At 44.0% G+C, this 13,738-nt stretch overlaps 2 protein-coding genes and 1 pseudogene across 2 annotated transcripts; 1 reads left to right on the plus strand and 2 right to left on the minus strand.

Moving 5' to 3' along the window:
* The first annotated feature begins 483 nt into the window (after positions 1–483).
* Positions 484–1,398, plus strand: LOC119282578 (annotated as a pseudogene).
* A 7,036-nt stretch (positions 1,399–8,434) lies between these two features.
* On the minus strand, positions 8,435–10,575 carry LOC119282579 (serine/threonine-protein phosphatase 4 regulatory subunit 2-like). Its single transcript, XM_037562755.1, has 4 exons — positions 10,110–10,575; positions 9,747–9,940; positions 9,130–9,662; positions 8,435–8,726 (listed from the first exon to the last, which is right to left on the minus strand). The coding sequence occupies exons 1-3, from the start codon at positions 10,489–10,491 to the stop codon at positions 9,135–9,137; spliced, it is 1,104 nt and encodes a 367-aa protein (XP_037418652.1). The 5' UTR covers positions 10,492–10,575; the 3' UTR covers positions 8,435–8,726; positions 9,130–9,134.
* A 705-nt stretch (positions 10,576–11,280) lies between these two features.
* On the minus strand, positions 11,281–13,496 carry LOC119280231. The gene is made up of 4 exons (XM_037561150.1): positions 13,293–13,496; positions 12,848–12,970; positions 12,402–12,476; positions 11,281–12,212 (listed from the first exon to the last, which is right to left on the minus strand). Exons 2-4 carry the CDS (start codon positions 12,960–12,962, stop codon positions 11,281–11,283), a joined length of 1,122 nt encoding a protein of 373 aa, XP_037417047.1. The 5' UTR covers positions 12,963–12,970; positions 13,293–13,496.
* Between the last annotated feature and the right edge of the window lie 242 nt (positions 13,497–13,738).

Consider the following 13,738-nt stretch of genomic DNA (forward strand, 5'->3'; position numbering starts at 1 on the left):
ACCTAACTTGTATGCAATATTTCACCCAATTCCAACAAAGTCTCAGTCGATGCTATATCTTTGGGATCTTACATTGAGATCTGTGCAGAATTATATTTTCAGTTTTCCTTTTATCTCTAAGATGTGACTTAACTGAGACTTGGTTAAATCTCAGTCGACTGACACCTAGCCATAACCCATATACCATGGGAATCCCATGGCATGCATCATCTCGAGGCGCTTACCTGTCTTTTTAAAATACATGTGTGGCTCCCGAGTAACTCCATTGAACCAAAGCCTGTACAGATGCTTTCAGCCAAGAACAAGTTTATTGGGGTGAAGATCAGATAAGTTTCTTTACACATCTCAACTTTGGATGGAAGCAGCTGAGTAGTTTCGCTCCCCCATCTTTACACATCTAACCTTTCAAGAGAAGAAACAGCAACAGAGCATCCCCTGACCCTGGCCCATATAAATAGTACCACCCGTTCATATCAGCCAGCAGTCACGGGCTTTGAGTTCAGGTCCGGAATTTGGAAGGAAAAATGGGTGAGCCGGTTAAGGTGATGAGCACTTTCGGCAGCATATACGGCCACCGTCCGGAGGTTGCCCTGAGGCTCAAGGGCATACCTTACGAGCTGCTCCTCGAAGACCTTCCCAACAACAAGAGCGAGCTGCTGCTGACGTGCAACCCCGTCCACAAACTGGTTCCCGTGCTCCTTCATGGCGACAGATCCATCTGCGAGTCGCTCATCATCGTCGAGTACATCGACGAGGCCTTCAAGGGGCCGCCGCTGCTACCGGCCGAGCCGTACGAGAGGGCCACGGCCCGCTTCTGGGCGCAGTTCATCGACCAAAAGGTACCATCTCTTGTGAACTTCTTAACAATATGTTTCTGTCCTGAACGCTATACTGCAGTTTGCTAGGCCGTTCTGGATGTCGATATGTATGGCGGATGGTGACAAGGAGGAGGAGGAGGAGGACTTCTTGAAGGAGGCCAAGGCGAATCTGCTGCTTCTCGAGGGGCAGCTCAAGGGGGAAGAGGTTCTTTGGAGGCGACACCATTGACCTCGTGGACATAGCTGCCAGTGGGTTGGCTCGCTGGCTCGAAGTTTTCGAGGAGATTTCCGGGGTGGATCTGCTCACCGATGAGAAGTTCCCTGCTCTAAACCGATGGGCGAAAGAATATGCCGGCGACGAGCATGCTAAGGAGTGCCTGCCGAACAAGGATGAACTGGTTGCCAAGTTCACTGCAGTGAAGAAGAAGTTTCTAGCAATGGCAGAGGTTCAGAAGTGATCCAGTGTTATCAGTGCGAGGATATCATGGGGTTATGACATAAATCAATCGTCCGGACATGTTAATGATCATGGTTTCCTTTCCTGGGAAAAGGAACAAGTACTTGAGTGTTGTGCCGGATTTCTATGGAGTACTACTACTGTGTAATTCCCATTTTGTTGTAACTTGTCTTGCTTTATCAGATACAGAAATCTGTGAAGACATGGCGGATTGTATTTCTTATGCAGGGTGCAGCCACCATTGCTAGTAGATTGAAACTGATGCTCTGGTTTAGAGTGCTGTTCACTTATTTGTGCTGTTCACTTATTTGTGACCACGAGCGTGTGTTGTTTTTTTTTTTCATTTGGGATGTTATTACGTGAAGCTGTATGTAATTTGGAATTGCTGCACAATCTGATTGGAAAAATGTCTAACAGCTCCCGGGTGCCCCTACAGGCCTACATCCTCAAGAACAGTAAATTCATATAAAATTGAAAATAAAATTCAAAAAAATCTGCAAACTTTCAGAGATCAAAGATTATCAAAGGTTTGATGTCCCGGCAAAGTTTCAGCAATAAATAACCTTCGTGGAGCCTACACCCGCATGAACAGTACACTTGAAAAAACTACAAAAGAAAATCAAAGAAATCTGAAATTTTGGGACAACAAACTAGATCAAAAGTTTAGTTGGTTGCAAAATTTGGTGACCAAATAACATTGGAGCCCTCGGCAAAAAAAAAAAATCTGTGTTCAAAGTTTTGTTCACTTTTGAGGAGTGTTTTTTTTTTTGCTGAGGGCTCCTCAAATGTTATTTGGTCACGAAATTTTGCAGAAGGCTAAATCTATTGATCTAGTTTGATGTCAAAAAAAAATTAGTTTTTTTCTATCTTGTTTTATATTTTTTTCATGTGTACTGTTCATACGGGTGCACCTACACCCGGGAGCAGCCACACCTTTCTCAAAGTCTAGATAAGGGCGGCACGTAGCGTTTTCTTTTCCTTGCTATCAAAGAGCAGTCTATGTATTTGTGCCTTGGATTCATGGCTTTAGTTTTTTTCAGCATCAGAGGAGCTTGATCGCCCCGTCAGCGCTCCATGCTGCCAGCACCTTGTTGAAGACCATCGTGAAGCACTGAGACTCGCACAAGATGAGGACCATCATTGCTAGCGGCTTTTGTACCTTGTCTTCGGCGATGGTTCGACTGACCTTGTACCCTGCGAGGGACAACGTGGCGTGCTACACAGCGGCCTTGCCAACGGTGACCTTCACCATGTGGTTGACCCCAGTTCCGCTGGTGAGGCTCTTGTAGTCGTCCATCAATTACAACCCAGTTGAACGAGGGCGGAGAAAAGTCTTGCCCTTGAAGGCGAACGAGTCGGAGGCCTACAGGTAAAGGTTATTGGGGCTGGATGGCGAGGGTGGCCTGATCCTTTCCGGACTTGAGGCCACCGCGAAGCATAATGTCCAGCTCCCACTTGTGCTTGACGAGCTTCGAAAGGCCCTAGACAAGCAGAGTTTGAGCTACACAATGTTTTTGCTACTTTACATGGAACTTTGAAGGATATATATGCAGATTTCTCAATCTTGGAGGGGGCCATGCCCCCCCCCCTCCCCCAACCATTAACATACCAAGCTGGGCTACAAGATGCTGCATCTGCAGCTAAAATCCGGGAACGGCCGAGCCACACTCGCCATCAAGCCTCACAACCTATATCTCGTTGGGTTCCAGTCCCAAGCCGGTGACTGGTTGGCCTTCCAGAAGGAGGACGACCTGCTTCCTGGCTCCAAAGAGCTCTCCTTCAACAACACTTACCGTGGTCTCACCGGTAGCGGCGACATCCAAGTCATGGTGCAGGTACCCGTCCAGAAGGCCGCAGCTGCCCGCTTCAAGGCTGGGGGAACCGCCATTGCCGAACAGGAGGTTCGCAAGGCCATGGCCATGTTCGTCTTCATGGCATGAGAGGCGGAAAGATTCACGATGATCCGGGACCAGTTGGTCGCAGCCTGGAACGACGGTGGCCACGTCACTCACCAGGCCACCAAGCTCTTCCGGAAGTGGAAGGAGATCTCCCGCGCCTTGATCGCCGTTGATCACAAGAAGAAGAAGTGGGAAGAGATCGACGATGCCAAGGCTATCAAGAATTTGGGCCAGCCGCCCATTCGCGAAGCGGCATGCTTCATTCATCTACATGCTTTCCGCTTCTCCTCCCCTCTGTGGGAAGTCCTTTCACGTCCTACACAATAAACTCTGCAAAGATTCAAAGACTCTCACAAAGCGGGGCGACGTACAAACTTTCATCGCCCTTGAGGTAATCCGGTGCCTCGATTTGGCAACCAAGTCACGGCCCTCTCTCGCCTAGCGAAATTGTCTTGCATAAGCTCATCAGACACAATCTGCACCAACATTGCTCTTTGGAATGATCTATATCCCGGCGACGGTCCTGCCTCCTCCTATAGCTTCTTGAGGACGGATGCCATCACGCGCTTTTTTTTCACCGGCACGCAAGCGACCGCCATATATAGGAAGAATGTAATATTTGAGTTGCATTCCAGTGATAGCATTGTTAGGTATTTAGATAAAACAGAATTAATGTATCGGCATGGTCTTGAACGCAGAAGCCCGGGTTCATTCATGTACAATATAGTAATTCATGGTTTCAACATTTTATCATAGAGCTAGTAACATATCGGCAAAGGGAAAAAATTCTAACTATTCTGTCAATGAATCAATATTTGGCCCTTCTTCCTAGCAAACCCATAATTATCTTGACATAGAAAGATCATCTTCCTTCTCATCCTAATTATGCGGCGGATTAGACTAGGAGAGCGTGAAGCTAGGCGGGAGAGAGGCCCTTTGATTTGATGTGCTTCAGTAGGGACCCATCCACACATTACTCCTATAAAGAATGGTGGAGTACCCGCCTTCCTAGGCTGCTCGAGGGCGAAGGGAAACTCCTGGATGTCTATTGCTTGGTGGCTTGCGGCGGGAGTCTCTCTCTCTCTCTCTCTCTCTCTCCTACACTACTAGGAGAAAGCTTATAGATAGAATCTTACCAGTAGCGCGGGAAAAAGGGGATGCGCTACTGGTAATTAGCAGTAGCGATGGTTACCAACTAGCGCTACAGGTAGGAAAGTAGAAGTAGCGCTACAGAGTAGGATCATGGAAAGGTTCACCGTCAGCGGATAGTTTGAAACTGGTATCAACATGGGTGCAAGAGGACTGACAGTCAAGCATGCCAGCACGATTAAGAAGATCAAGAGTATACTGATGTTGCGAAAGAAAAAGGCACGAAGAACAACAATGGCCAAAAATTGATGAAGAGTACCAAGATCTGTAATAGAGAATTTAGAATGAAGAAGGGTTATAATATAATCTAAAAAGCTTTGAGAAGATGCGGAGAGAATGATGTCATCTACGTAAAGAAGGAGGTAGGTAGTTTTGGAATTATGGTGGTACACAAAGAGAGAAGTGTCAGAAAGGGAAGAAGTGAAACCTGTCGTTTGGATGAAAGAAGAAAAACATTGAAACCTGGCTTGTGGAGCTTGTTTGAGACTATAAAAAGATTTCTAGAGAAGATAGGCATGATTTGGATAGGAAGGATTTTCAAAACCAAGAGGTTGCTGACAATAGACGGTCTCTTGCAGAGAACCATGGAGGAAAGCATTTTTTACATCTAGTTGATGGATGGGCCATACAGAGGAAATAGTGATGCTAAGAACACTACGAATGGTGCTGGGCTTGACAACAAGAGAGGATGTTTCATCATAATCAATGCCATGTTGTTGAGAGTAACCACGACAGACCCAACGAGCTTTATAGCAGGAGAGGCTCCCGTAAGAGTGGAATTTTTTGCGAAAGACCCATTTGCCAGAAACGATATTTGTATTGGAAGGACGAGGAACTAACTGTCAATATTGTTTTGAATTAAAGCATTGTATTCTTCTTGCATGGCAGCAGCCCAATTCGGATCAAGAAGAGTTGTTTTGTATGTTCTAGGAATGTAAGACAGAGATGTGGTAGCATGTAGGTCGAGGCGATCTGTGGGCTGACAAAAACCTGATTTGGTATGAGTACGCATGCCATGATCATTGACAGGGGGACGGTAGGAACAATTTTAGCTGGTAGGATGGGAACGAGGGGTGTCTGGTGTAGGAGAAGATGCGGACGGTGGGTGGGGTGGTGTTGGGTTGTGTGGTTGCGGGTTGGGTGTTGGCGGGTTGGTGATGGCGGGTTGGGTGGTGGCGAGTTGTTTGGTTGCGGGTTGGGTGGTGACTGGGTGTTTGATGGCGGGTTGGGTGGTGTCTGTGTGCTGGATGGCAGGTTGGGTGGTGTATGGGTGTTGAATGGCGGGTTGGGTGGTCCCTGGGTGTTGGATGGCTGGTTGGGTGGTGCTGCCGTGACAGTAGGTGCGGTAGGTGGGGCTGCCATGACAGGAGTGTAGAGGTGGAATGGACGTGGAGAAGAGGTGGTGGCGGAGGTAGGGATGATTGATGGTGTGTCGGTCCGTTGAGCAAAAGGAAAAATATGTCTGGCGAATGTAACATTGCGAGACACGTGCACCTGTCCACTATGTAAATCAAGACAGCGGTAACCTTTGTGTTCGGTGGAAAAACCAAGGACATATGGGATAAATCATGGAGAAAGCTTGTTTTCAGACGTGGCATAGGCATTTGGCTCCACTAATTGAGTGTTGCTTCCACTGCTTTACACGATTGATTGATTGTTGGTGTCACATTAATGCCCATTATTTTAATTATCTTGCTCTAAATATGATCTCTTCCCCCCCTCCCCCCACACGCACAGTATATTTGACGATCTTGATGACTTGTTCTTCTGTTTTTGGTTAGCCAATATAGCCATCCGGTCACCTCCTAGTGGAGAGGCAGCTCCAAGAGCGCAGGAAGACTCACAGCCATGGCAACGCAATAGATGAAGGAAAGGAGATAATCAGCTCCATATGGGGATAATATTAGAATGTGTATGTTTCTATGTGAAAGCTTATTACGGATATAGGAAAAGAAAAACTCACGGTGCATCATTAGTAAAAAGCACTGATCGTGTTATCTCAAAATGTATCACCAGGTTGTAACCACATGTCTTACAACGGGCGTATTCGGCAAAAATAGATGAAACGGACGGCGGTTTCGTTTTACCTCCGGAACGACGACATGGTCCGGCCGACGTAGACTTGCCCTAACTAGCAAACATATGTGGCAATCGAGCTAGCAAAAAGTATAACAAAAAAAAGGAAAAGGTAATACCGCAGAAAAATTGTTTGAGGTTCTATGAATTGAAGAAAACATACCCCGGCCAGGCGTACACACAGTGCCGGGACGCATGCAATTTGGGTTGTAGATAACTACCCAACACGAATCCATCTATCGAATGACCTAAAGAAGCACACAAAATTCATTACCGAGGACAGTGTAAACCTAGCCTAGATGGATACGTTGTTCTGCACGACGCATAAAGTAACAAAAAATAGCGAGAAAGCAACTCATCGTTCTTCGAAGTGATAATCTGTAGAAATTTACATGAATAATTATACCAATAGTGAATTTACAATGAAGTACAAATTTTGTAAGCAGCACACATGTGTGGCCATGATTGCGACAACGAAATGATGATTGCATACATTCAGGTTAAGCATCGTCACCCGAAGGCATAATAATGTAGAACAAAATACCGTGCAATAAAATTAAGGGGACTTAGAACATGAGCTCCACTATCAAACTATGAGAAGCTATTAGTAAGCATGTAACTACAGACAATAGTAACTTATTACCTACGTGGTGGCAGCAAGATTTTTCCGTTTCTACAACATAAATTCTAAGTTGGATAGTAATTAAGTGTGTCTATCTCCACGAAGAAACTATCCTACCAAAATAAAGCCCATGATGACTTCTTGCAAAATAAACGCTAGCACATGGCAGGTGTGTCTCATAATACAAACACTCACTCATCTGTAAACATATTCAAGGAAGGCAGCAAAAACAATCATAATGCCAACTGGATGATATAGTAAAGAAGCTACAGAGCAGAGGAAGTTTGGTAATGGAGGGATCAGGATTCAGGAAGAACCTTCTAGGCGCTGTAGCGAGACTTTTTTACAAGAACCTGATCCATAAATCCTGTTAATATTAAGAGATAAAAATATAAACATTGTGTGCAAATATTCCATTTTAGTAGGAAGCAAAGTGGCTTCAACTATCCTATTTTTAAAGGCATCTGAGTAAAGAATTGGCCGAGAAGTTGTCAATAATAACATATCCAACACTGAAGTTTTCACTCGGCCCATCAAGCTACAGCTGTCCGTCATAGTCAAATGGGAGGGCGTACATCACATGCATACATGCATGGATACAGTCATAGCCACCGGGATATGCTCGACTGACCTTTCCGCGTTAAGAATATAGCAAAGATTTCCCTACAACCGGATCACGGTCACTGAGACCCTACTTCATCATGTTGATTGTAAGACAACGAAATAAAATTTTATACATCTTAATATGGCCCAATTGAAATATGGTTATATGGAGAATAGAGCATCATGCTTAAGTTGAAGTTTGTTTACTACTTGAAATTTCATAATATTATATATACTAGCAACTAATATTGCGAAAATTCGAATCTGAGCCCAGTCTCAGCTGCACTCAATATCACATCCGTCCACACGCATTGGGATGTGCCCTGTCAGTTGTATTCGCAGATGTATTCAGAAGGTATCGATATAAACGTAACGTGGGCCTCAGTCGCATTAAAAGTGGTAGGAGCCATCTCCTCTCGGCCGGAACAGGCCCTGGCGCACGTCCCAGTCATTTTTGTGTGCCACCCCGGCCGTCGGGCTTACACGGAAATGCTGATCCTGCCGCATAATGGCGAATACTGCGTTTTGATTTTCGGTGTGCCATTTTTTTCGGCCCTGAACAAAATGGCCGAATTTCGGTCATTTCAAAAATTTCGGCAAAATTTCAGACGAAATTACGAAATCAAATTTTGAATTTTCAGACAAAAATTGGCCGAAATTTGGCCGAAATTCGGCCGAAATTTGACCAAACATTCACATAAATTTGAAAAAGCAAAGCAAAAGCATAGCAGCCCAACAGCCATCAGGAGTAATCATATAATGTTTAGCAAATTAGCTCTAGGGATTAAAATAAGAGCGTCAGTCCAATATAAACTTACAGTCCACAACCATCACATTAGTTCTAAACTTACAGTCCACAACCATCACATCATAGTTCAAAGTTTAAATACTTCAGTACAACCAACTCTAGGAATTTAAAGGACTTCACGTAGAAACATCTCCAAAAGACACCCATCAAAGCATCACACCGAACAGCAAAAGGCAACCATCAAAGCATCACAACGAACAACAACTCCAAAAGAAATCATCACTAGCTCCAGCTTCCATGCTCCAAGCCTCCAACTAGCATCATTCTCCAAGCTCCAGCTAGCTCCAAGCTCCAGCTAGGTACCATTTAAAAGACAAATACAAGTGATAAGTAGCATTTAGAACAACACTACATGATAAGTAGCAACTAGAATAGCACTAAGAGACAAGTAGCAATTAGAACAGTACTAGTAGGTGAGTGGTAGCAATTGGAACAGCACTAGTAGGTGATAAGTAGCAATTACAACAGCCATACAAGAAGATAAGTAGAAATTACAACAATACTACATGATAATTGACAAGTAGCAATTAGAACAAGCGCACTGATCATTACACGGTGAGCATACACATTAGAGCACCAGAATAAGAAAGCAATGTACATCAAGCTATTTAAAGATCAACCGCTTCAAACATATGCATCAAGCTAGATTTTTCAAAGTAATCATCATGAAGAAGAAACACCGAAAAGAAGAGACTTACCAAATCTACGAGTAGAGGCTGTTGATTTCCTTGGTCTTCTTCCTAACTAGTCGTCCAGATCTACGAGTCTCCAAATTGCCAATGCTTGCTTGTGTCTCCTTTTCAACTTGTACTTGTGTCTCTTCTTCCACTTGCATTTGTGTTTCTTGCTGATCTTGTTGATCATCCTCATCATCCTCACTCACCCCATCATCATCCTCACTCTCATTATCAACATATTCATTCTCGTTGTCGTCATCCTCACTGTCAGTTTCGACATACTCATTCTCCTCATCATGATTCCTCTTTCTTTTCTTCTTATTAGCCTTTGTACCAACATAAGAATCCTTCCTGCTTGAGTTGAGGCGCCTTATTTTCTCAAAAACAGCACTGGCCGCATCGGCTCCATCCAAAATTGGATCCTCTTCATCCTCATTCAGCCACTCCATTATTGGATTTGTCTCATCGAACATTGTTGTATCTATCAGCAATGCACTTGGATCAACCTCTTTATCTATATCTCTCTCTTTCTCTTGATCTTCTTCAGCACGTATCTTCAAGGTTTGGATAGTAAACCAAGTAAATTATATGACACAAGGACAATACAAGGTACAAAGTAAATTTGAGTTGGTTTATACCTTTAGGTTGTAGCGGACAGAAACTAGCTTGTGGAGCTTGTCATATAAAAGGCGATTTCTTTGCTTTGTGTGCACCAAAGCAAAGGCGCTCCAGTTCCTCTCACACCCACTAGATGAGACACATTGTGAGCAAATTCTCATTGCACACTTCTGCAATGCAGGAACATCCCCTCCAAATTGAAACCACCATTGGGCTGCAAGATATCACCAATGAAATTTTCAGAATTACAAAACAAAAGGAAATGGAAATTCTAAAACCAAAAGACCACGACTTACTTGGCTCCATTCTCGCCGCAGCTTCTTGTGCTAATCTGGTCCCAAACCTTCCTTGGCACTCCCTAAAACCAAAAGACCACGACTTACTTGGCTCCATTCTCGCCGCAGCTTCTTGTGCTAATCTGGTCCCAAACCTTCCTTGGCACTCCCTAAACTTACTAACTTCATCAATGGCTGAAAGAGCACTCTTTGGATCTAATATCTTCGCTATCGCATCTGTTAGTGCAGTAGCATAATTTGTATGGTTGCAAAGGTTGAGGCTGTAATGTGTATATGGATCAAGGACGGCAGCTGCAACCATAAACGTATCTTCTTCCATTGCATCTATCCTCTTGCCCACCTTGCGCATGAAACTAAGGTACAACCTTGATGTAGGGCCTAGATGTGCTTCCATCCGTTGTATAGCGAGCATCATACTTTTTTTGAAGCCAGAAAGAGTGCATTGTTTCTGCGTATCAGCATACCTCATGGCCTTATAAAGTGGCCTTAACGAACCTAGTACCCACTCTAGTGCATTCCACCAAACATTACTAGACAAACATTCTTCAGAAAACACGTATCCAGGCTCATATCTCCACTGAAACTCTTTCCAATCCTGAGAAACCATCCACTCCCTAAATTTATCTTTCTTCAAATGGTAACTCTCAAGGAACATGAAGACAGTCCCAAACCGGGTGGCATTTGGTCTAATTAGTTCACCACCTATGTTCTTCTTCATGTTATCATGTAGATTATTGTGCTTATGCAAGAACCTACAGATTGTCTTGGCACTCTTGACTATCACATCAACCTCAGGAAATTTGGCTATATCTTTTAACATAAGATTGACGGTGTGAGCAGCACACGGTTGCCAAACAATATGAGAGTACTTTGGTTCTTCTATAAGGGTTTTGCAAGCTTTCTTATAATTGGACCCATTATCTGTTACTATTTGAACTATATGTTCATGGCCTATCTCTTCTACAACCTTCTCAATCTCTCTATAGATAAAGTCTGCAAAATTATGTAAGATGCATATACCTAATTAGAACAAAGCAGGTATTTTAAGAACATAAAACAATTCTAGGACAGATCCAAGTATTCAAGAAGCATGTATTGTAAGAACATATGTAGAATGCATATATACCTACTTAGAACAAAGCATTAGGAACATAAAACAATTCTAGGACAGATCCAACTATTCAAGAAAAGTATTGCAAAAACATATGTATATACCTAACTAGAACAAAGCAAATATTTTCATGAACATAAGACAATTCTAGGACAACTCTAAGTATTCAAGAAGAATGTAAAACGCGAAGAAGAGGAGGAAGTAACCTGAATTCTGAGTCTGACCGGATGCATCAATAGTATTGAGGAAGAACATTCGTGTATTGCAACACACCATGAAGTTTATGAGACTCATTCCTGTTGGACCAGTCCAAGAGTCACACATAAGGGTCACACCGAAGTTTTTCCAATCTTGTTTGAATTTCTGAAGAAACGAAGTTGCTTCATCATAGTTTGCATCCAAATATTTTCCATCAATCTCCTTCGCGGTTGGTATAGGAGTAGGCCCTAATTGTTGAGTGATCTTCAAAGCAGCTCGGAAGTATGGACAGTCAGCTTTACGTCCAGCAATATCATTGGCATGAAAAAACTTGGACCAAGCTAGGCCAAGTGCATCTCTCGAATTAGGATCCAAAGCACTACTGATCTTGGGCTGCATAGATACTTTGTTGCTGCATAATTGCTTGTCAAAATATGCGGTGATACTCCTTTTGCCAACAGCAACTCGCACGTCACCCACACTCCCCTTGCCAATCCTCCTATCAACTCTGCGGGAGACATTCGGGTCACGCAATGCCTCTCTAATATTCATCTGAATTTCTTCTTCATCATCATCTATTATGTTAATCACCCCTCCTTGTTGATACAGCCCTTCCATAATATTTCTTTCAATTCTCAGCCTGCTATTTTGTTTCTCTCTTTTCTTCCTCTTCGATTCATCCCGGCACTCCCTCATTGCATCTCTCACATTTCTTGGCACATTTGGGCAGCTCCTCACGTTACCTACAATCCAACCAAGGTGCTCCTTGGCACGGGTTGCACCTCCACCTTTGTGCTTTAGGCCACAATACATACAATGAAAACCCCCAGAATACGGCCATGTATGGTTCCAAGGATCATATAAGTTATTATCTTTAATTCCTGCATTGCAAAGTTACAAACAACATCACTTTAATTGAACCTAACAATATTCCATTTGCATCGTGTGAACAAGCAAAGCATAGTAATCTGGCAGCATACCAAGCAAATACTCTAGAAATGTGCACCAATAAGATCAAGATATATGCCTTACTATATAGAAATATGAAAGAGAGATCCAAATACTCTAAACTTTCCAAGAGCTTTGGGAACCACTTGCACCTGCATCATGGTTGCCGCTGCCACTCCTATTTGCAGTTCCATCACCTGAAAATCAAGTGACAAAAGGACATCGGTCAGTTATGAAGAGTAGGTAACTAAGGAAGCAACCGTCGCTTACTAGGGTGTCCTCATATTAATAATAAACAAAAACAGTACAGCCCAATGCTCTAGTTCAGATACTAAGGAATAAGTAATTTATATACAACTCGATGCTCTAGTTTGACAAACAGACAAGTCACAAACTGTAATCTATTCTTGAGAAAGATACAATGATGCTTAGTTCTAGAACCACCACTTAATGGTACCACTGACCATTGAAATTAATCATCAGTCAGCATCTACTTTTCTGTTGAAACTAATCCGTTCTGGAGAAAAAACTTTAATGTTGCACACAAGCATCATTTCAACATCTGTACCTTCCCAGTCAAGCGGACGCCCTCCATGCTGCTGCCGCTGCCCCGTGCTACTGCCTCCGTTGAACTGGTCGGATCGTGCTCCATCAGCTCCGTTGCCGCAGCCGCCGAGCACCATGCTGCAGTCTTGGAGAAGCAAAGGACAGGAAACAATCTTAGGCCCCCATGTAAAACTTTGAGAGGTTTCTCCGAAAGTAAAATACATAGGGATGAACAGTACATAGGGATGCAGTGCTATTCTGTTGGAAAAATGCATTTTGTACATAGGGATGCAGTGCTATTCTGTTGAAATGAACAGTACGGACAGCCATCACTTGCAAACATTCAGAAGATCAACTATAGCAGCACTCAAACATTGCAAGTTCAGAAGCTAGAGCATATGCAATAGCGACCCAAAACAAATCATGGAAGAAAGTTCTGCCAAGAGGGGGAGGAAGATGGGGATTACCTAGGGAGCCCTGCTGCCTACGAGCTTCAGATCTGGTGAGGACTCGTGAGGTCGAGAGGAGTGGACGAGGGCGAGGAGAAGTGGTGGAAGTGAGCGGCTTGGCCGGAGAAGTGGACGAGGGCGAGGAGAAGTGAGCGGCTTGGCCGGAGAAGTGGACGAGGGCGAGGAGATGGGGTGGAAGCGCTCGCTGTCCTGTGCGCAGCGGCGGCGCCGCACACGGGAGGAGGGACAAGCAACGAGCGATTCTAGGGTTGGCCGATTGGGGTTTCGTGCTTTTGTCTTAGTTGGAAGGCTCTGGAAGCTGGGCCGGGCAAAAAAAATTCAAACTGGGCCAAATTATTCGGCCGATAGGCCCATATATCGGGCCCTAGCGAAACGGCCAAAATTCGGCCGAAATTCGTTTTTTTCGGCCGAAAATCAAAACGCAGGGCGAATAGCGTCTTCTA

Source organism: Triticum dicoccoides, chromosome 3B (genome assembly GCF_002162155.2).
Source record: "Triticum dicoccoides isolate Atlit2015 ecotype Zavitan chromosome 3B, WEW_v2.0, whole genome shotgun sequence".
Lineage (NCBI taxonomy): Eukaryota > Viridiplantae > Streptophyta > Magnoliopsida > Poales > Poaceae > Triticum > Triticum dicoccoides.